The 21,480-nt window shown below is 41.9% G+C and overlaps 1 protein-coding gene across 1 annotated transcript in view; it reads left to right on the top strand.

Annotated features, from left to right (window-relative positions):
• ptn (pleiotrophin) overlaps positions 1 to 21,480 on the top strand; it is a 42,293-nt gene that overhangs the window by 11,794 nt on the left and 9,019 nt on the right. The window contains exons 2-3 of the mRNA XM_085769827.1: positions 16,731 to 16,825; positions 18,435 to 18,608. Coding sequence (XP_085625953.1) covers positions 16,732 to 16,825; positions 18,435 to 18,608 — 268 coding nt within the window. The 5' untranslated portion in view covers position 16,731. The remainder of the gene's footprint in view (positions 1 to 16,730; positions 16,826 to 18,434; positions 18,609 to 21,480) is intronic.

The raw sequence follows: 21,480 nt of genomic DNA, 5'->3' as shown, positions 1-21,480 counted from the left end.
TCACAAGGAGAAGCAGCAGAAACTGTTGTTATTTCATTTCTGTGCTGCTGCAGAATCTAAAACTACCCATCAACAAGAATGATATTTAACGAATCCCTAATGTAGCTGACACCTTCCACCAACAATGAGGGGGGAGGAGAAAAAAAACATCTGAAATGATCCCATCTCCCCCCAAAACCATCTCTATACCCTCTTTCTCTGCTTCCTTTTCCTCAGGCAATAACTTATTTCCCCCAGCAGAGGCCAGTGTGTAGTTGATGAGGTCATTCACTCAATATGACAGCCACACTGCAAAAAGCAAAAAAAAAAAAACAGGGCTTTTGAACACCTTCGCATGGATGGAGGTCACAGTGAAGAGAGGAGGAGGGGTGCGGGGAGCCGTGGATATCATTTAACTCAGTCTAAGCGGTAGAATCACAAGGAAATCAATGGGACATCGAGCAGCAGGAAAACAAAGACACACACACACACACACACACACACACAAACACATTCACACTGTGTTTGATCGGGAGGTGAGGAACACGTTAAGGCAATCTCGTTCTTTGAGGAGAGCCGAGAGGTGGAGGGAGAGAAAAGCCCTGTTCAATATTGCCATGAAAGGACGTTGATGGTGGTGGGGTGCCATTAAATACAGCTGCTGCAACAGAATGCAGATGAGAGGTCAGGGCTATTACGGATAGATCATGAGAGCCCTCTGCTGACAGTTAAATCAAAAGAAACCAATATCAGCATCAACACAAAAACTCTCCTGTTTCCAATTGCTGCCTCACATTAAGAAGAAAAATAGACTTTACTGAATGAGTATGATTATTTCCTGCGGTAGGGTCGTGAGAAATTAGCTCCTTTTTTCTCCCCCCTCATGCCTCTTGACTTCCCCCTTTGTGGTGAGAATTGAAGTAAGACTGGGAATCTCTAATCATCATTTCGCACCACTACCATGTTATTTTAGACGCCCACTTACTGCTGTAAAAGAAATGAAGTAACGATTTAGAGATCCAAAGGGAGGTGTGGAGGAGATAAAAGGTAACAGTGGGAATATGCTGGAGCTGTTATAGCGGCCTTTAGGAGTGGCCAGTGGTTTGGTTCAGATGATGGTCTTTACTCTGAGAGTGACTCAGTCTCTCACACACGACAATAAGAATAGTTTGCTGCTTCAGTTTCTATAACCTGAAACAAGACAGTGAAGATATTAAGTAAACAAATTAAAGGTCTCATATTGTATAAAGGTAGATGCCCATGTGTATTTTGTGATCACGAAGCAGCTCCAGGTTTTATAATAATACTGTGAAAGTGTCAAAGCCTCAGTCCACAAAGAAATGCACACAGCCTGTATTCAGAAACTGTGAACTAAAACAAGACGTTAGGACTTCCTGTAACTTTGTGATGTCACAACAGAGCAGCCACCAAGCCCCGCCTATCTGGACCCACCATCCAACCTTACAAAATTTGGTTTCTCTCAGTGTTTTTACTAAAATGTGCTGTATTTTTTTAACTTGATCACTAAAAAGACAGCCAATCAGAAGAGAGCTTCCAAGCTCCTCTCTTCTGATTGGCTGACAACGACCAAGCTCCAAAGAGAAGCTGAGAGAGGAAACCAAACAAAGATGGTTTGTGGTTCAAAGATATCTAATAACAACACAAAAATGTGTAACTTTAAATCAAGTGAACTCTTCTCACCAAAATTGGTTAAATGTGTTTTTTTATTTTAATTATTTGAGGGAAAAATTAAACCGGGACATTAACATTTTCAAAATTCTTATTCATTCGTTTCTTTTTTCAGCACAGCAACATATTCTTTTTAAAAGAAGCAACAGAGCTCCTCCTGAGGACTTAACAATCCCACTGACACGTTTCGTATTCAGCCGTGGATTTTACGAATAACTTTCAAAGGGACGAAAACAACAATTTCCCTCCGTACTTCAAGTTCACCTCAACTCTGTTGGACTATATCTTTCACTTTCAGACCGTCTGTCAGGGGTATTTGAGGAGAGAGAGGGGGGGGGGGACTGCAGAGAAGGAACAAATCCCCCGAACCAAAGCAGCACAGAGAACACTGTTATTGAACGCCACACCTCCAGCTCCCGTCTCTCTGCGGGTCGTCCAACTGGGAGCAAGAGCGTGAGTGAATATTAATCAGTCGAATGTTTTCAAAGCGGAGATGGGAATCAAACGGAGGGCTTCGGGATCGAGAGCGCACTAATTAACAGTGAATCCGCACCTGCCTCCAGCGGGGATGGGCGAACGTCATGAGGTGCAAATTGAAGGGTCACTCTCTGGTGTCCTTTGGGAGAAAATAGTTGAAAATGACCACTGATGAGTGGCTCGTACTGAATCGCACAGGTTAGTGATTAAAACGGCTGAAAGTCGTTTGGGTTGCACTCATCCCTGAAATTGGACGGATATCAAGGTAATGCCGAGACTCACAGGGCTGTAGAGTCCGACTATTATTGTTATTTTAAAATCAATAGGCTGTCTTTTAGGTGTCGCTCTTGGGTGTTGGTGTGTGTCTGTGTGTGTGTGTGTGACTTGTGTCTCATAGATGCTGAACTGTAACTATTCCTCTGCCGCTGCCGTGTGATCTGAGGTGAGCTTCAGCCTGAAGGGGAATTTACTGGTGTTTGCCTTTGTGAGGCTTTCGTAATGTAGAGTCAGGCTTTGTTCGACTGCCACACAGGCAACAACAGGAACCAACAGGACTGTGGTGCTTCAGCAAAACAAAGAACCCATCCTCTACCTTTGTTCTTCAGCACAAGACACCTCATAGACCTGCACCTTTAATGCCTATTTCAAGAAAACACACATAAAAGCACCACTGATTCACAGCATGTGGGCTCAGGAGAGCAAATGGTAAATATATATAGCATAAATACACTGTATGTAATGTATTCCTCAGTATCTGTGGCTGCAATGTGACACTAATACTGTAAACACAACATTACATCTGAACACGGTGGGAAGAGCTGTCAGAGCTGTCCACCACAATTTGTTTTGCTAAAGTGAATAAACAGGATCCGCCTACACTTTTGCAGTTATTGTCTTGCCTTTTCCCGTGTCACAACAGTCAGAACCTCTCATCTCACGCACATCTCAGTGACAGCACAGTTTAGCATGCCGCTCGAGCAGCAGCAGCGTCGTCGCCGCCACCACTGTCACCGCGGCTTCCCCTCAAAGAGACGCGACGGGGAAGAAGAGAGATGAGAATCCGCAGGCATGAAGAGCGGGAGAGGAGAGGAGGCAGAGGAACATTAATGAATCCTCTGACGGCTTCACTCACATCTTCTATACCTGCAGCCCTTGTGCGGCGTTGTGCTAAGAGAAATCCCAGATGGTGGCAAACATATAAAAGCAAATTATTCCATCTTTGACATTACCACAAACAACATTCACCTCCATTTCCTGCAAACCTGATGCATGAACCTTTTTCTTTAGAATAGATCCGTCTGGCAGGTTCAAGCAGGTGCTGTGTTGTAATGTGTTCAAAAAATACCCAAGAAATTACAAAAGGTCATGTTTTGTGTTGACTGCAGGGTGCAGCACGTATCCTGCATCACATCAGCACTTGCAAATTTCCAGCCACTGACCTTAAAGCTCGATTGTGGTCTATTAAGTGGAGAGTGGTGGCTGGCTTTAATTGACATGGGTCCTCTGAGCCAGTGGGCTTCTCACTGCAGAGCTTCCATTTCCATTGCTTACAGACAGCACACTCAGTGAACTGAAAATATTGAATTAAAAAGAAAGTACATGTGAAATCCAGTATTTCACATGTTTTCTAGGTCTTTTTTTATTATTATAAAGCAGAACTAGGTGATATATTAATACTGTGAAAGTGTTAAAGAGCTTACTTCCAGAAAATGCACACAGCTTGTATTCAAAAACTGAGCCTTAAAACGGACCGCCAGGACTTCCTGTGACTTTGTGATGTCACAACAAAGCAGTCACCAAGCTCCGTCCACCTGGATCCATCCAAACTAACAGGATTTGGTTTCTCTGAGGGTTTTATAGAGCAGAGCCTCCTCTTTTCTGATTTGCTGACTGACCTGTTGTAACTATAGCTCCAGAAAGAAGCCTTTGAGAGATGTAAATCTACATTGAGACATTTTTTGGTTCTTTTAACCACAAATAAATCTAATTCTTGAAACTTAAAATAAAACACAAGAAAACAGTAGATGGGACCATTAATACTGAGCTTTCAACGCTTGCTACCAAGTGTGAATATGTATATTTGTACCCTGATGTAAGTTTCAGAAACTGAGCAGGTGAAATAATTAAAACTCCTTGTACTGTGTATGTGTGAACAAAATAATAATAATCTATGACATTTTCATATTAAATTTTGATTTTCCCTTCATCCCATAAGTAGCTCATGAAACAGATGTGAAACTCCCAACAGCAGATGATCTGAGCCGCCCCACAGGAGCTCAAACTTCAGCACTGAATATTAAAAACAAAAAAGTGCAGAAATACCAAGTAAAACTTGTCGGTCTTTGTGTGTGTGGCTCCTAAAGTGCATTATTCTCAGTCTGGTGTTGTACCCGGTCCTATTCTGTGCACTCAAAACACATCGCTGTGTCCATGATGCTGTGTGTAAGAAGCTGGTGTGGGATTACAGGTAACTGCAGGCGTTATCTCTCCACCGGCAGCTGTAGTCGTGCTCCCTCTCAGCCTCGCAGTGTGATGCCTGTTTTAGGGGAAAGTGGGTGGGAAACCTCTGTGGGGAAATGTTGGCGTGTGTGTAGGTGGTATAAGATGTAGGTTATCTGAGAGTGGAATCATGGTTAAATCCAGAGGATGAGCAATGTCTCCTCTCGCTCATGTGTGGTATACTACGATGTGCAGTGGTGAATGTGAGGTCCTACTGTGCAGTATGTAGTGGTGCAACAAACTGCCTGCTGCTATTATTATTTAAATTACCAGCATAGAGCCAAATACAGCACAACAGAGAGACGTCACGTCTTCAGCTCAGCCACCAGGGGGCGCCTGGATCAGATCATTCCTCCGCTCAATCAACTGAATAATTGAAGTATTTTTGAGAATTTTGAGATTGCAACAACAACAACTTTTTGGGCAACATGAAACTTGGGACATGGATTTTAGGTTTTTGGACTCAACACATCAAGAAATTTATTTCACAGTAATAAAAATGATTTACATAAACGTGTCTTGACTAAAATAGTTAGTGCCATTACAAAACTTTGGGAGTGTGATTTTGAAATTGAGGATTGAAATGCTGAAGTTGAGCTAATTAGCCTACTACACACAATTTTGGGAAAAATAACAACTATTGCAATCATGATAAATTCAACACAAAATGTTATTAAAAAATATTTTTTACTTTTATAAAAATGATTATAATTAAAATAATTTACAAAGTTTAATATTTAGGACAACCAAAAATGTTGGTGTTGTTCGAAATTGAGATTTTTCGACCTCTTGCAGCAACAACATATTTTGCTACTTCAGGGCACTATGAATATGAATTTTTCATTATAACAAAAAGCCTTAGAAATAAATTTAAACTTTGCACTATGCAAATATTCCACAAACAAATTTTATATTTTCTATTCCCACGAGAAGAATATTTTTCTGACTATAAACACTCAAATATGATCATCACGCCGGTTCAGGTCAGGGCTGTAGACGAATGTTCAGACTTTAAAGGAGCAGATGGACTCTCAACGTCTGACTCCTCCAGTACGACGTACACTGGTAGTTAAAATTTGATCTGGTGCAGGTCCTTTAACTTCTGTTCTCTGTCCTGCTCTTGAGTTACGTATGTCACAGAAAAGTTTTCTCTCTTAACTTTTTATTGAGCTATGAACATTTTACCTCTCTTGAAGTTTACCTCAACACTTGTTGCTTGGTAACTAATCATTTCATATTAGTATATTAGGCCTTGTTTTATTCTGAAGAGTTCGAACAGTCCATATTGAACTTTGAAACTTCTTTATCGAACTGAAGTCAGAAAAGTGATTTTCCTGCTTCTGTGAAAAACAAACTGCTGCAAATATTTTAGTTGGACTGTCACATTAACATGTAGAGAGTAATCAATTAATGCAAATAATCCATGTCTGTCTAAGTGACTCTGCTTAATTATGTATGTTTTGGACTCATTGACTGGCACTAATGTCCATCATGTCTGATACTGCAGAGACACTGCATGAACCCAGTTGAAATAAAACATCAAACAAAAACCTGTAGATGATGTTGAACTTAGAAAAATCAAGATGTTCTTCATATATAGCATTCTCTAGTGTATTATTTATGGGTGAGTCATGATCGGCGGTCGTATCCGCTACAGCGTTTTTTTTTATCGTAATCCGAGGCACATTAAAGGAAGAAGACGACTTGTGATTTCTGGGCTCTTTAATAAGCTGTCACTTGCCTTTCCACTCAGAGTCTGAAACTCCCACAGCCTGTTTACAAGCAAAATTAAATACACACAGATACACAGAGAGACACTGCAATTGCTCAAGTGGACAGAAATACAAATTCTTTGTATCTCTGAATTGAATAAGAAGTGGAGAAAGGAACAGATAAAGAGAGAGAGAGAGAGGTAGACAGAGTGGAGGAGTGAAAAGGAGGGAGGACGGCTTAATCAAAAGGTGCGGGGAAAAAAAAACACTGCCCACGCTGTCAGCAAAGGCTTCTCATCCAGCAGACTTTAATGAACAAGTGGCTCAAGGTGCTTTCACTGACACACATGCACACACACATTCATATAGTTGCCTATTCAATTAGACAGACACCTCTAAATTGGCGCCTTTGGTAGAGTGGGCAGGGGAGAGACAGAGAGAGAGAGGGAGAGAGTGGCGAGACGGAGGCGGCGAGTGCTGATGTTAACAGTGCAGGGGCTTGAGGGACGGAGCTCAGTTTCTGGGCTGTCAGCAGCTGCCGGGGGGGGGATCAGGTCTACACAGGTCCACTAGACAGACAGCCAGGATCTAAAAAGGAAACAAGCCAGGCTATTTCTAGCAATCAAAAGGCACCTGAACAGAGACAGAGAGAGAAGGCACAGGGGAGGGTGGGGTGAGGGGGATTGGTGATAAGACGTCCCCCTGTGAGCCAGGCCTCTGTAGTACACAGGTGATTCAGCATTGAGCTTTCTTCACTGAGAGGAATTCAGATTAATGGGCAGGAGAAGGAGGAAAACAGGTGACGGAGAGGATACAGCCCCATGGCCGCATCAGCATGATCGAAAAAATGATCCAGATCTGCTGAGTCAAAAATCTTCACACGGTGGTGCTCCGCGCGGCTCTTTTTCAACATATTCCTGAAGTCTGTCATTGTTTAGCCTATGTGATCCTGCAGAAAACCACATCCTGCACTTTAGACTGCTGGCTGCTGCATTCATGTCATCAGTCTGTTTGGGCAAAAGACAAGAGGAGTTTTGGAAAAGCTGCTTTAAATTCAGTCACTAAAATGACCATGTTTTGCTCTCGCTGCATATTCAACGTTAGCATTGAAAGATAATAACTTGTCATTCTTGCCAAGACCTTCAGTCGTTGCTGCATTTACAATACTAATATGCTTTAATACTTATTCAGGGACTGGACAGAGCTAGTTGGTTAGCGTGCTAACATCAGTAGAAGAAAGGAGGTGATAGAAATAGATGCTCTGCTAAACCTGCAACCTTTCTTCTGATCTGTTTGCTGTTAATTCTAACACTGTGTAGATACACTATGTAGATAGCTATCTTGCCAGTCTCCAAATGGTTAAAAAGCAGCATGCATGTATTATAAAGAGCAGTGGGTTACAAGGTTCCCAACAAGGGGAATGATTGATTTTTACTAGTACTTTCATAAATAACGGTGACAGAATGAATGAGTAGTTTGGTCCTGGGTTTCATCCAAATAACTTTCATTTTACTGTGAACAAACTTTTTTTTTTTTTTAATTCAACCGTGCCAATTGTTGTCACTTCTGTGCGATCATCTGCTGCATCCTTAATTTGCACACTTCTTTAACATTTGTTTGAAATGTTTACCCCTTAAGCCAGTGCTAAAAACAGGTTTTTTTTCCCCCTCTCTCTCTCTCTTTTACCAACCTGTCTCCACTGAAGAGAGGCCGTTGTTGAAAGTTTAATCCACTTGCATGCCCCCCCTGGCTCTCAGAGAACAGGCCTTTTTTCTCAACGTGAAAACATGGCTAAAATATTACAAAGCTGAATAGAGTCCGAGATAAAAAAATAAAAAAAAAGAAAATGATGAGAGGAAGGAGGGAGGGCTGCATTTGCAAAGAGAGCTCCACTCAGCCTTCATTTGTTGTATTGCAGTTTTATAATCCTAAGAAAAGGAGCGTAATTGATAACCACTGGGGTTCATTGTAGCAGTGACAGTATGGGGCCCATAATATCCTCACAAGAGTGCTAATAATAAAGAAAAAAAAGGGGGCACTGAGAGATGAGGGGGAGGATAAACTACTGAGTGGGTGTAGAGATATAATGTGATCAGTGTAATGGAGGCATTCATGCATAAATTGAAGTCTTCAATTTCAGGAGGTTCAGCTCGGATGCTCTCACAGAGCTATTGTTTGTCATCATTATTATTGTGTTTTTATCATTAAACAAGCCCGTCATCCTGCACCGCTGTTCAAACCAAGCTCTGTTTCCAAGACTTGGCCTCAAACACACACATAGAAAGGACACACACATTCTCACACACACTCTGAGTACCACACATGCTGTTTTTGTTCTGGAGCGTGGCTCCCTGGGGGCTCCTCCAGGGCTGTTCTGAGAGATAGCAGGGACCCTCTCCACTCACTCTCTCCCCCACTGTCTGACCTTTACAAAACACAAGTCAGAAAATGTGTGGCATTTTCCTCTAATCATCTGCACCTAAACACATGAGAAATGGTGCCGTGCCTCAATTAAGGCAACCCGCCGCCCCATGAGAAATGATTCACTTTTCTTCAATGGCAGTCGTTATCTAACCCGGAGGTGTTGTTGGTCTCAGCTGCACTTTCTTACTGTAGCTTTCTCTCTCGTTGTGTGATTCACCATATAGTTATCATCTACAGGGTATTCCTGCTGTAATCCACTGTTTACTTGGTGCTTGCATTCTGCTGCAGTTATTTACCTGACTTTTTTACATGCTGGTCTCTTTCAAAGAAGGCCTTCCTGTGTCCTCTAGTCAATACACTCCTCATTTCGTCTGTGCTGGAATCTCAAAAGCTGCAGCTCAAGGAACACACAGAGCGAGAAACTCCTAAATAAATCCTTTCAATATGCCCTGTGTCTAGGTGAGGTATTCGCGCCTCTTTCTGAATCACAACTACCGAGATGGGAAAGCCACTCAGAAGTGGATTTTTTCATGCCCGACTTTTCCCAAGGACACAGTGCTGCATTCTCTCTCTTTCTCCGTCTGTGTAATACAAAGATAAACAGTGAACTGAACAAAGGAATCTCGCAATAAAATGGCTTTTTCTTTTGTTTCTGTTTTTCTGAATATCAGAGAAGAGTGAGATGCTGTTTTATTTAATATTCATTCGACTTTATTTACCAAGTAAGGTCATTAAATTTGCAAGAAGGAGAACAGACATTGATCCAACAGAGATTTCTTTTTTCCAAGAAAGCAGTAACTCAATCACTGTCCAAACCAAAAAACTGTAAAATACTACAAGAGAAGAAGGAAAATCAAAAAATTCAAGATCACGATTTAATATCAATACAGTGAAAGTATCAAAGCCTCAGTTCACAGAGAAATGCACAGTCTGTATTCAGAAACTGACCCTTAAAATGAACCCTCAGGACTTCCTGTGACTTTGCATGTTGGGTCGATGTGGGTGGGGCTTGGTGCGTGCTTCGTTGTGACATCACAAACAAGCAAGATTTTTTTTCTCACAGTGTTTTCTCACTGTTCTAATGAAACATTATAGCATTATAGCTGACCTGCTCCAGAGAGAAGCCAAGAGGAGATGTAAAACTACACAGAGGTGTTTTTTGGTTCTTAAAACCACAAATTTATCTTCTTATCAACACTTAAAGTGGGTAAAACAGTGGAGAAACAATAAACATGGACCTTTAAGTTTAAGAACATGAAATTCTATGGTTACTTGAACAAACAAGATGTTAGCAAAGAGCAACGTTAGCATTTCCCTTGGTTTTCAATTAACCAGAGTGAAAAATATTAGGCTGTTTAGCACCACAATGTTCACTTGCGAATCTGAGAGTTTATTGTCGTTCTGCAGTGTGTTGGTGGGCAGGTCGTGCTGCTGGACACATCCGTCTGCAGCTGCTGTAAACAAGGCTCACGAGAGCGGTAAAAGTGTAAAAAGTGAAACCCGCAGTGAGGAGTGTTGTTGGCCGTAAAAACAAAACGAGAAGCTGCAGCCTGATGATAATTCCCTGCACGTTCATCACCACGAGTGACCCCCTTCACATTGCACTTAGTCATTTGATCCATTGTTGATATAAAAATATTGATTAGAGCAGCTTTAAAGCTTTAAAGGTTGTTATCTGGCTCACACAGTATATAGGCACTTTTCCAAAACTTTGTTCTGCAGATCGCAAAGATTTGAAACTTTTATCTCCAGAAAGGGAATAAAAGCTGAATCCATGCATATTGAACCTACAGGTAGATACAAACAGCAGCTTCTCTCTTCTTTTATTAATACAATTGTTTGGTTCACACCTTATCGTGCAGAGAGAAACCTATCCCCTGTTAGACTGATGACTTTCTGTAGTTCTTTCTTCTCCATCCCTGCTCTTAAAACAAAGCTCTGAATGACCTGAGTTACTTTTTTTCCACAGGAGACCGGTGTTGTTGATCACTTGGAAGTTTCCCCTTTTCCTTCCGATTTGTACTAAACGTGGCTCCAAAACTGAAAGTGGCTGTGAAAAGACGGAAAAGCTAGAGGGTGAACTTGGGAGGAAAAAGCTTATGGTACAGGATAAAACATGCTTATCGCAGCATGTTTCCCCACAGCCTCTCTAACCCTCTGCACAAAGTACAGGAGGAGTTATGTTGGAGTTCTGGCTGGCCTGTTGTTCGGTGTCGTATACAGTCAATCAGCCTTACGTCATGGAACATGTTTGGCTGTCATCCCTCTTCTTACTTAGCAGATGAGATAGGTGGAGCGTGTTGGCTTGTTCCCGTCTGACCTGCTGTCAGACTTTGTCCCCTCTTTACGGGCTGTGTGAATCTGAACGGTGCTTAGGTATTGTGGGTCTGGCTCAGCGCCCTGAAACCCGTAACAGCTTTACCTGCCATTTCACTAATCACTGAAGCCGTAACAAATGAATAGGCTCTTTATGATTCGGTGAGCATGAATATACGCTCAAATGATGACACTTGAAGATGAGTGGCTGAGCCTACAGAGCTCCTTGAGAGGACCTCTAAACATGTTGAGCTCTCGAGTATTTCATGCTGAGCGCCTTCAAGTGCAGGCCTCGCAAACACCAGGGAGGGAAAGTAAAACAATATACGTCAAAATACATAATGCCCATAAAGTTGGAATAAAGTATATATATATATATATATTACCTCTTCTCTTGAAATAATTGTGATAATGTGATTTATTCTTGATAGATAAAGTTTATTATCTTCTCAAAACTGGTAGAATGTAATCATTGCACACAGTCAAAAGTGATTACTGATGTTTATAAAAAGAGGAATGGGTCTGAAAACAAAATTATTCCAACTTTATGGGCAACAGTGTCTCAATTTGCAACCAACATAAAACTGATCAATTATGTGAGTTCCAGAAGTAATGAATAACCTGGAGATGATATAAATGTATTTAAATCAAAATATGAAACAATTATTAACACAAACAGGCACTAAACATTAGGAAATATAGCCACAGGCGAACAAGCTCCAAGTCGGAGGAGTGTTAAGAGACGGTTCTGGTATCAGAGTCTAGTCTATGGATGGAGTCATGGATGTATTAATAGAGTTGGATAAGACACCAGCATTCAGCCCCGATCCCAGTTTGTCCTCTAGTAGTGGTCACTCAGCGTGAAAGAATTTGAATATGGTCTATTAATTGTTCATGTTGTGTTTTTGTGAGCGTAGATTGAGCCTCTCGTATCTACACAGGCAGCAGTTGCTTCTTCCACCACGTTTCTACAGGAGCCCAGAAAGGACAAACCAATGACTGATCCTAGAGAGGACTGTTTTTTTAATGTGTATTATTATGTTACCCAAAGTTGTTTTTTATTCTGCTTTTAAGTTGACTCGAGTCAAACGCCCATTTGAACCAAAATAAATCTTCATATGTAAAACAAATTTTAAAAAATGTTTTCTCTTTTTGAAGAAAGGATTATGCTACACCACCCATTGGCACAACTTTAAATATTGCATGATGCATGTGAAAGCCTCGCCTCTGGAAACGCCGTTCTTTGATTTGTTTCCCTCCGGGGGCTGAGAGTTATTAAAAAACATGTTTAATTCATATGCAGTTAAGTGGTATTGAAAGCATACATGTGTCTTATAATAATAATATCATTTAATTATTGAGAATATGTGTTCATCATTAACAGGCCACAGGGGGGCTGTTGCCTTCATGTTCCTCACGTGTATTTAAAAGTTCTTCTGATTAAGAACTGGATTTTAAAAGGCTAATAGTTGAACTCAAACTGTGCTTGAAATCTTCTTCTTTTTTTCTCTCTGCTCAGTGCAGACAGCTAATAACCAGAGCAATCCCCCACTTCTTGGATCTTACAATTGATTAATTAAACTGGTCTCTCCTCTCTACCTGCACCGTCGCCCCCATCGCCTCCTGTCTTTGTATTTCAGACGCAAGCAAGAGGATCTGATAGTATAAATAGATTCTCCTTTATGTACTCGGCAGGGATAACGTCAGTCCTAATGAGACTGAGATGAGAGACGGAGAGTGGTTTGCATCTGGTGTTTGTCTGTGGTGGAGTGTCTTGTGCGTGTGTGTGTGTGTGTTGAAGCACAGAAGGAGTCACAGAAGGTCCATCGATCTGTGGCCGGTATCGGCTTTTCTCCTCCGCTCCCCTCAGCAGGAACCCACAGCTGTGTCTGGATCAATGAGGCAAATGGAGGGTTTGATAGGACTAATTCTCACCGGCTCATGAGCCGCACTGACCACTGGATGCTTCTGAAGTTCAAGTCACCCCCTCCTCATGCTGGGAGGTTTGCACACATTCACTTTCTTCTGTTGCCATCTTAGCTGCTTGATCATAAGCAGCAGCTGAATGTGGTCATATGGAGCCTGGCGCATTAAAGAGACACTTCGTTTTTGATACGGGGTTATGTGAGGTCGTCATGTAGACACACTTGAGCGATCCAATATCAGTTTTCATGTTTGTGTTCAGCTCTTTATCTTCCTATGGAAACAGCACTTTCCTTTGGCATCACATTTTCCTTGTGTATTCTTATGTAACTGCATGTGCATTGTATCACGCTGCAGGTCAGCTTAATGGATCAGAAAGTGGCGTAGTGTCTGTGCACACATTTTAGATAAAGCTCATACTTTTCATACAGACAGTTAAATGTGCCCAAAATGATTTGCCTGTGAAATTATAGATCAATCTATATATAACGTGTATGTCACACATACAAATCTCCATTGGATTAGATGCAGTCAGACCAATAAGGCTGCTGCTGGTCGGTTTAAAAGGAATTTGTGTTAAGGTGTTACTGTATTTTTTAGATGAATAGAAGACATGGACAACACTCTGGCTTGTTTTGAACTCTGACTGTTTTATAGAAAAGTGTTGTAGGCTCAGAAAGTTTTCTCGTTATTTTACACCTGATGTGTCGTCCAGGAGTTTGTTATTATGTCCCCGGCTAACACTTGACCTGCAATTTTCTGCAGTGGTCACCCACAGCCCTCAGCTCTTCTCTGCTGAACTTTGTGAAAAATTCACAAACTTATAATCTTACACTCCAACTTCCCGGGCATTAAATGACTTTCTCTTTTATTTGAAGAGCTTCACTTTCAGGTACGGCAATATCCTGGCGCCAAATATCTCCACTTAGAATCTGGGGGCATGTTGAGCGGTGATTGATGACTCTTTTTCCCCACCTGCGCCCGGCTACCTGAGCATCAGCGTTAGCAGAACATTGAAATACGTCTGAACATTTTACAAAATGCATCAGTATCTCTTGTTTGAAAAAAAAAACACATCTGCAGGAGACAGCAGCACCTCTGGATGATAAAGGATTGTACTGAAAACGTTTTTCCTTCAGTCAAATGAAAGGAGATTGTGAGTCATGATGGTAACAGGCTGATCCGTGGTCAGGTTGCCAGGGGCTGAGTCTTGTAGGTCTGTCTGTGCATATTAAAGAAAGAGACGGAGACCATTTATAAAAAAAAAAAGCACAAATGGACGGCCTTTAGGTGAGAAATCCCCATGCACCTCTTATCAAAGCGTTACACCGGCAGCAGCGTGTGGTACTCTAATGCTCCGATCCACTCAGTCATCCGTTATAGGTGCCGTCATGCTCCGGAAATAGCAGCTACATGGGCTTCCATTTAATTTATCGACCTCTGGGAGGAGGAGAAACCTGTCGTCTGGAGGAAATGGTTAATTTAGTTTAACTCCTGTCTTATTTCTTTCTTTGGCCTATACTGTATGGAGTGCTCATTCAAAGTCGTCAGCCCCCTCCCGTCTCCTTTGATGGCCGCTCTGCACCGAGAGTCCATCACTCTGGAAAAGACTTTCTTATCTTTAGAAAGGCCACAATGCCTTTTCCTTGGAAAATGATCCTTATCGTGACGCTTTCATTGGGTCTTCTCTCTGAAACTCTTAGAACTCATTGTACGCACTTCTTACAGTTGGGATTCAATGACGTTTTTTCTTTTTACCTCCTTTCTCGGGTTATAGAAATGAATAGTTTGGAATCTCTTAAAAAGAGTCAACAGAAAAATTGGGAGATGGAGCGTGAAGTATTTAATCAAAACAGGGTTTGTCTGCACTGCCAGAGTCAGGAAAATAAAAGAAATCCATCATGTAAAGGATTCAAATGACTTTTTCCTGGCAGATAAAGTACAGGTGCTCATTATGGGTTTCAGAAGACATTAAATCCTGGATGAAACGTACTTCTATAATGTCCAACAATTAAAGCTAAAGGTGTGAATACCTGATTTGACTCTCAGAGGCTTTTACTGTCCTCCACATAGCCAGGTTTAACTTATACAAGGTCTTTAATGGGTGAAATATAAAGTTGTGGGACATAAGTTCATCACACAATGGGATGGGGAGCTCAGAGCCAGCTTATGATTAATTAAAAACGACAAACGGATATTATTTCCCTTCCTGGCTCAACCCTTTTTACAAGCACTGAAACACAGAGGAGCGTTTTTCTGGCGTCAAACACTCGGTAATTGTCTCTCCTCTCTCTCATAGCGTTGTCTGCCGGAGGATTTCTCACTAAGAAATCTGTCACAGAGGAGTCAGGATAACCAAAGGGGGAGTGGGTTTTTTCTGCCATAATTTCATCCCGGCGCTTTCGACAGGGTTGTGCGGTGACAGTAACAGCTTTCTGCTGATCCAGAACCAGCTGGAGGATCAAATAATGACGGGAATACTGGTGCTCAATATGGGAGAAATGATTTTGATTTGTAAAAACCTTATTTGGTGCCTGAAAAGTGAGGCGGTCTGTGCAAATACAAAGAGAGAGAGAGAGAAAAAAACCTGGCACATTGATATACCTGTACAGTGGGAGTATAATAATAATAACAATAGAGATAATAATAGAGTCAACCCCAGCCGGCTTATTCTTCTCTTCCTTTGGTGCAGCAATTCTCTCTTTACTATCGGTCCCTGTACTTCTTATTCCCTACATCTTGTTACTAAATTAGTGATGCACAGGTCCAACTTTATCTCCCATTTGTTCAGCACCAATGAGATCCCTGTGTTTCTTCATAGTCTAAACTCAGCATTGGTTTGCCATCTGTCTCCTGCTCTTCCTTATCCTGACCACAACTCATTTAAATTAATCATTTTAATTCAGTTTTTGCAGTGGACCAGATCTTTCACTGTGACGAAGACAGAAGACAGTTGTATGATGTAGTTCCGTGGCAAAGTGGTCCAAGTAGGACCAACATAATTTTTTTTTTTTAAATCAATAATTGGCTTATCACTGAGTCCATTTGCAGTACCTTTGCAGACCACTAGTGGGCTCCAGCTAACATGTTCAGAACCACACATACTGATCTAAACGTAAATGAAATCACACAATTGTGCTGCATTGTTTGACTAAGTGACATCTATACAGGCAATGAAGCTCCCTTTTGTTGTGTAAGAGAAGAATTAAAATCCCAAACTCACCTTTCTTACCACACCACAGGAAGTGGACAAGACTTCAGACAAATCAAATCAAGCTCGTATACGGCCACAGTATCTACCCATAACAAGATCTCTCAGAGATTGACAGCGAATACGCCCGTGACTGACTCTGTAGTGTCAGTGCAGACAATCAAAATGTTGATATTGGAATCCAGCGCAGTGGAAATGACAAAAAGACGAGACATGGAAATGTCCCCAGGCTATTTTTCTTGGTCTCATGAGACTTGGAGGCGACTATTGCTTTTCCTCTCCTCCTTCCCGTTCCATCAAACAGCCGAATGTGTCAAATTCTGCTTCTACTATTTTGGTATTTTCATGGAGCTCTCAAAAGTTATGAGTTCTCAAAGTAGAGACTTCTGAAATGTAAGAAGTCATTAATTGACAGAGGGGTGGACAAGTTAGGCTGAGGGACACTTCACACACCGATAGAGACAGTAGTCTTCTCCTAACAGCTGCCTCGTCTCTTTCAGAATGAATGGACAGAAGCAGTGGACGAGGGTGGCCGTGATGGCGCTCCTGGTGCTAACGGTGATGGCGGCTGAAGGAGGCAAAGCAGAGAAACAAGGTGAGTGTTGCAGAGCAGCGATGTATTTGTTTGATGGAGGAAAAACACTTTGTCATTTTACCTCTTTATTAACCTACATTTAATAGAAGACTTCACAGTGTTATCTCTCCCTACAGGCTGCACTGTTGACAGGGTGTCTCCTAACAACTTACTTAACCAGACACAACTTTTAAAAATATATGAATAGAAATAAAGTAAAAATGCCTGTGGGCTTAAAGTAATTTTTGTCCTTTGAGACTTTACCAGAAACAAATAGCAATATCTTGCAAAAAAGGGGAAAATAAGTCAGATAAATCCCTCTTGGGGAAAGAAAACAACATTTAGCCTAATTTATATTCAAGGAAAAATTTCATTTGCATTGGAAATTAGTGCAAGCACCTAAGCCCATTACAACTGCATTGAAATAATATGAAACAAGTTCAAAGTTAGTACTTTTATAGAAATTGTTGCACTTTTCCTGTTAAGTTTAAATGAAAACTAAAACACCACTTTATTTTTATAGGAGAGTTTATTGTGCAGCAGGTTATTAAAGGGATAGTTCACCCTAGAATGATATTTCGCTCATTATCTACTCACCCTCATGTTGACTAAGGGCTGGAAGAAGTTTCAGAGTCCACCGTCCCTTCTCTGAGTTACAGGGGGTCTCGGCGTAGCAGTGCATGTCCATATAACGGTTGTAAAGGGACACCGGAGCTCTTCGTAAAAAAACACACACAAAAAAACATCCAAATACCTCCATGATGCTCGTATGTAATGTCCGTCTTGTGCTGAAGCCCCAAATTGCGTAATTGTCCCGAAAAAAATTAAATAAGTCTATATTTTAAGCTTGTTTGTAGCGGAAGCTTCTCGAAGCTCCTCTTCCTGGTCCGTCCAAATCTCGCGTGATTCGCAGTAACCGCACTGACGCCGGCGCAAATCACGCGAGATTTGGACGGACCAGGAAGAGGAGCTTCGAGAAGCTTCCGCTACAAACAAGCTTAAAATATAGACTTATTTAATTTTTTTCGGGACAATTACGCAATTTGGGGCTTCAGCACAAGACGGACATTACATACGAGCATCATGGAGGTATTTGGATGTTTTTTTGTGTGTGTTTTTTTACGAAGAGCTCCGGTGTCCCTTTGCAACCGTTATATGGACATGCACTGCTATGCCGAGACCCCCTGTAACTCAGAGAAGCCACGGAGGACTCTGAAACTTCTTCCAGCCCTTAGTCAACATGAGGGTGAGTAGATAATGAGCGAAATATCATTCTAGGGTGAACTATCCCTTTAACTACGACCTAGTACATTTTGTTGCCAGGCGACACCTAGTGGCCACAGTAGTAATGACAGCGACAAAGAGAAAACTGTGGTAGGAGATATTATTGTCCCACTATTTTAACCATTTTGGCATTATTGTAACCATGACAACAACATATCCACAACTGATTTTAGAGTAACCTTGCTGATGAAGGTAGGTACACCTTCTGACATAGACTTGCTTTTTTCAGGACACCCCTTTGAGTCCAGAGGCTTGGACAATGGCCTGTATGGTTGAAGGGTTTGTCATGAACCATAACTCCCTAGACCTCTATTTCAGGGGTTAAAGAGTGTGTTTGGTTGTACAGGAAAGAAGGAGCGTAAGTCGGACTGCGGGGAGTGGCAGTGGAGCGTATGTGTAGCCAACGAAGGCGACTGCGGACTCGGCACCAGGGAGGGAACACGCACCGGCACCGACTGCAAGCAGACCATCAAGACCCAGCGCTGCAAGATCCCCTGCAACTGGAAGAAGAAGTTTGGAGGTGAGGGAGAGATGTGTCGAATAGTAAGGCTGTTAAATACCACATACTTCCTGATGCATAGCCAGTGTAAAAGGTCTACTCTACTTTTAACTGTATCCACCTACATCCACAGAAAGACCCAGAGAAATTGCCCCGCTCTGTACGACTGCATGACTCCTTTCCATTTCACCACACACCTCCACATGATGTATGGCCGCCTGTCATTCACGCAAACAATGCCCCCATTTTCACAATAGGAATGAGAAAGCTTGCTAATTAGAGGTACAACAGAAATGTCCGACATTGTCATTGAGAACACAGGAATAATGCTGTGCCATTAGCTTTTTTGGGGGGGAGGTGACTTGAGTGTGTGCAGTCTTGCATTGACATGCCTGAGGGACTTTTGTTCCCCCCAGTAAGGCCTGTCAGGCATCGAGCCTGCTGCTCTGCAATGAGCCTGTCACGAGTGATGAACTCACTGCAGGAAATAATGGTCCTGCTAACTGGCTCTATGGATTACAGCAGCAAAAGTTTGGGAGAAGAGGAAATAAGTTTCATTCCTGTGGTCTTTAAATTGTGGAAAGTTGCTCAAGGAAAGAAAAGGACATTGAAAAAGACAAAGATCATTGCAAACAGAGCCAGTGTCTCTTGTTTTGGAAATCTTAGATTAATGAATACTATAACCAAGAGTGTTGGTTTGCATTTAGGTGGTGCAGCTTGAATTGTTTACTCCTGGTTTGTGTATAGTTTCATTTAGATGTAAATACAGAGCATATATCTTACATCGGCAGCATTAAAAAGTCAGGAAGGCAGGATTATCTTGTCCCTACCGATGCTGAGACCAACCTACGTCCTTGACTGCAACATTTGGTTTCTCACACATTTGTATTGGTGTAAAAAAAGAAAGAAAGAAAAAGAAATGTAACCCTGACATCCTGAATCTGTATCCAGATATGATGCTACTCAGTAAAAACTTCTATCACTGAGTAGATTTGAAGGCCAAGTTTCAGCAGGTAACATACTGCATGAAGAAACATCATGTAGCTTAAGGTGCTACTGCGAGAACCGCGACAAGGTGTAAACTTGGAATATACTTGGCTTTTCTCTGAGCGCTGTTCTGAGATCTGCAGCCAGAAGGATTTGCCATCCGATTTGGCAAAACTGCAAAATCAAACCGCCAAAAGATACTGACAAACAAAAACAAGTGAAAACTAGGTTAACAGTGGTTTAAGTTTGCAGCAAATTGTTTTGCTGTTTGCAACTTGCTAAAGTGCAGCCAAACATCAGCAAAGGTGATATAGTGTAGTGATGTAGAGTCAGGGTCTGCAGCACAGCAGCATGAACCAGAAAAGAGGACAACAGTGTAGGTGAGGTGGTTAAGAAACATTGCACACCACACTGCAGATGTGTTTATATAAAATAAACTATACAAAAAATCCATTGTGCTACATCGGGTGAAAAAAATCTGTTTGATAAAACCAGCAGCTACTCACAGCAGACTTCAAGAATGATGATGTGTGATGCATAAAAAAGTGATAGGATACATGTCAGGGTACATGTAACACGTCCACCATCCATTTATTTAACAGCTGTTTATTTACCGGTGTTGTCAGGAGCTTCAGACATGGTTATATTTATGACACAAGAGGTTATTTTACATCCTCTGTGCAGCATTACTTCTTCAGGACGGACTAGATTCTGCTGTGACTCGGTATCGGAAAATGTTTAGCTGGTGCTAGCTGATTAGCATGATAAACTCAGTAACCCTTGTTAAGTAAAACCATTTATTCTATGCTAACATTAGCTATAGCAATAGCTGAAGTGGAGCTAAAACTTTTGGAGGGTAGTGCAAGGACCTTGAGATTGATCAAATGTTTTTCCAAACTGCAAGAAGTCTTATCAAGATGTATAGGGGACTCTGCTCGGATGTAGGGTCACTGCTGAGTGAGTGGGTGTGCTCACACTTGTACAACCACTGTTCAAGTTTTTTTTTTACCTGCATGTATGTGACACCTTAAAGAGAACATGGGCTGCCTGCCAAATCCCCAGGAGTCAGCCAGGAAGCTCTTTCTCAGAGACAAATTACAGGAATGGAGGCGAGGGGGGGTTTGAAAGTTGGATGCTCAGGAAGTCCCAGTGGGATTCTTGCAACAATGACCCTGTCACTCCCTCTCATCGCTCTCCATCCCTCCTCTCCTCACCCCTTTCTCCCACCTCTCCTCTCCTCTGATGAGCACCCTGGGATCTCGGAGGCAGTGACAAGGGGTCCGACGCTTTTCATGTGAAGGAAGCTGACGAATGAGTGTCACAGCCTCCGAGGAGTGCGGCTGGAGTGGCAACAAAATAATGGAGGGAGATATGAGAGACGAAGACATGCAGCACACAAGCACACACACACACACAGATGCACACGGTTCTTCAAAACACATTTCTATAACATACCATACATCAGCCCAGTGTTGCTATTTTCCAGCGTAATCTTGCATCCTCAGGGGTTGAGTTTAAGGTGAATTTAATATCAAATGAAAGCACATGTGAAATTTATTTGAGTTGCTGCTGAAAGTGCTTTCACGACTCTGCTCCTTGAGATTGTATCTGTCCGTTATTTTCCAGCCGGGGCAGAAGCAGCAGCAGCTCGGCTGTTTTTGATTACTAACATCTGTTAGAGGGTTTCATCATATAGGAAATATAAGATCAAAACAATGAGGCGCCATATGTTCCCATTGGCGTGAAGCTATAAAGCTCATGACGAGGCTTCAGCAGAACTCACTCACTGTTCATCCCGGACACTTTCTATTGGCACAAGGGAGATAATAGCCAAGGAAATTATAACTCCTCATCAAACAGCCATTCAAAGTGTATGACTCACAACTCCTCAGGCTCAAGGGGCTTG

The sequence above is a fragment of the Trachurus japonicus genome, chromosome 23 (genome assembly GCF_045865225.1).
Source record: "Trachurus japonicus isolate A0001 chromosome 23, Traja_1.0".
In the NCBI taxonomy this organism is placed as follows: Eukaryota; Metazoa; Chordata; class Actinopteri; order Carangiformes; family Carangidae; genus Trachurus; species Trachurus japonicus.
Note: the sequence above shows the minus strand (reverse complement) of the source record. Positions and strands in the feature narration are given on the sequence as shown.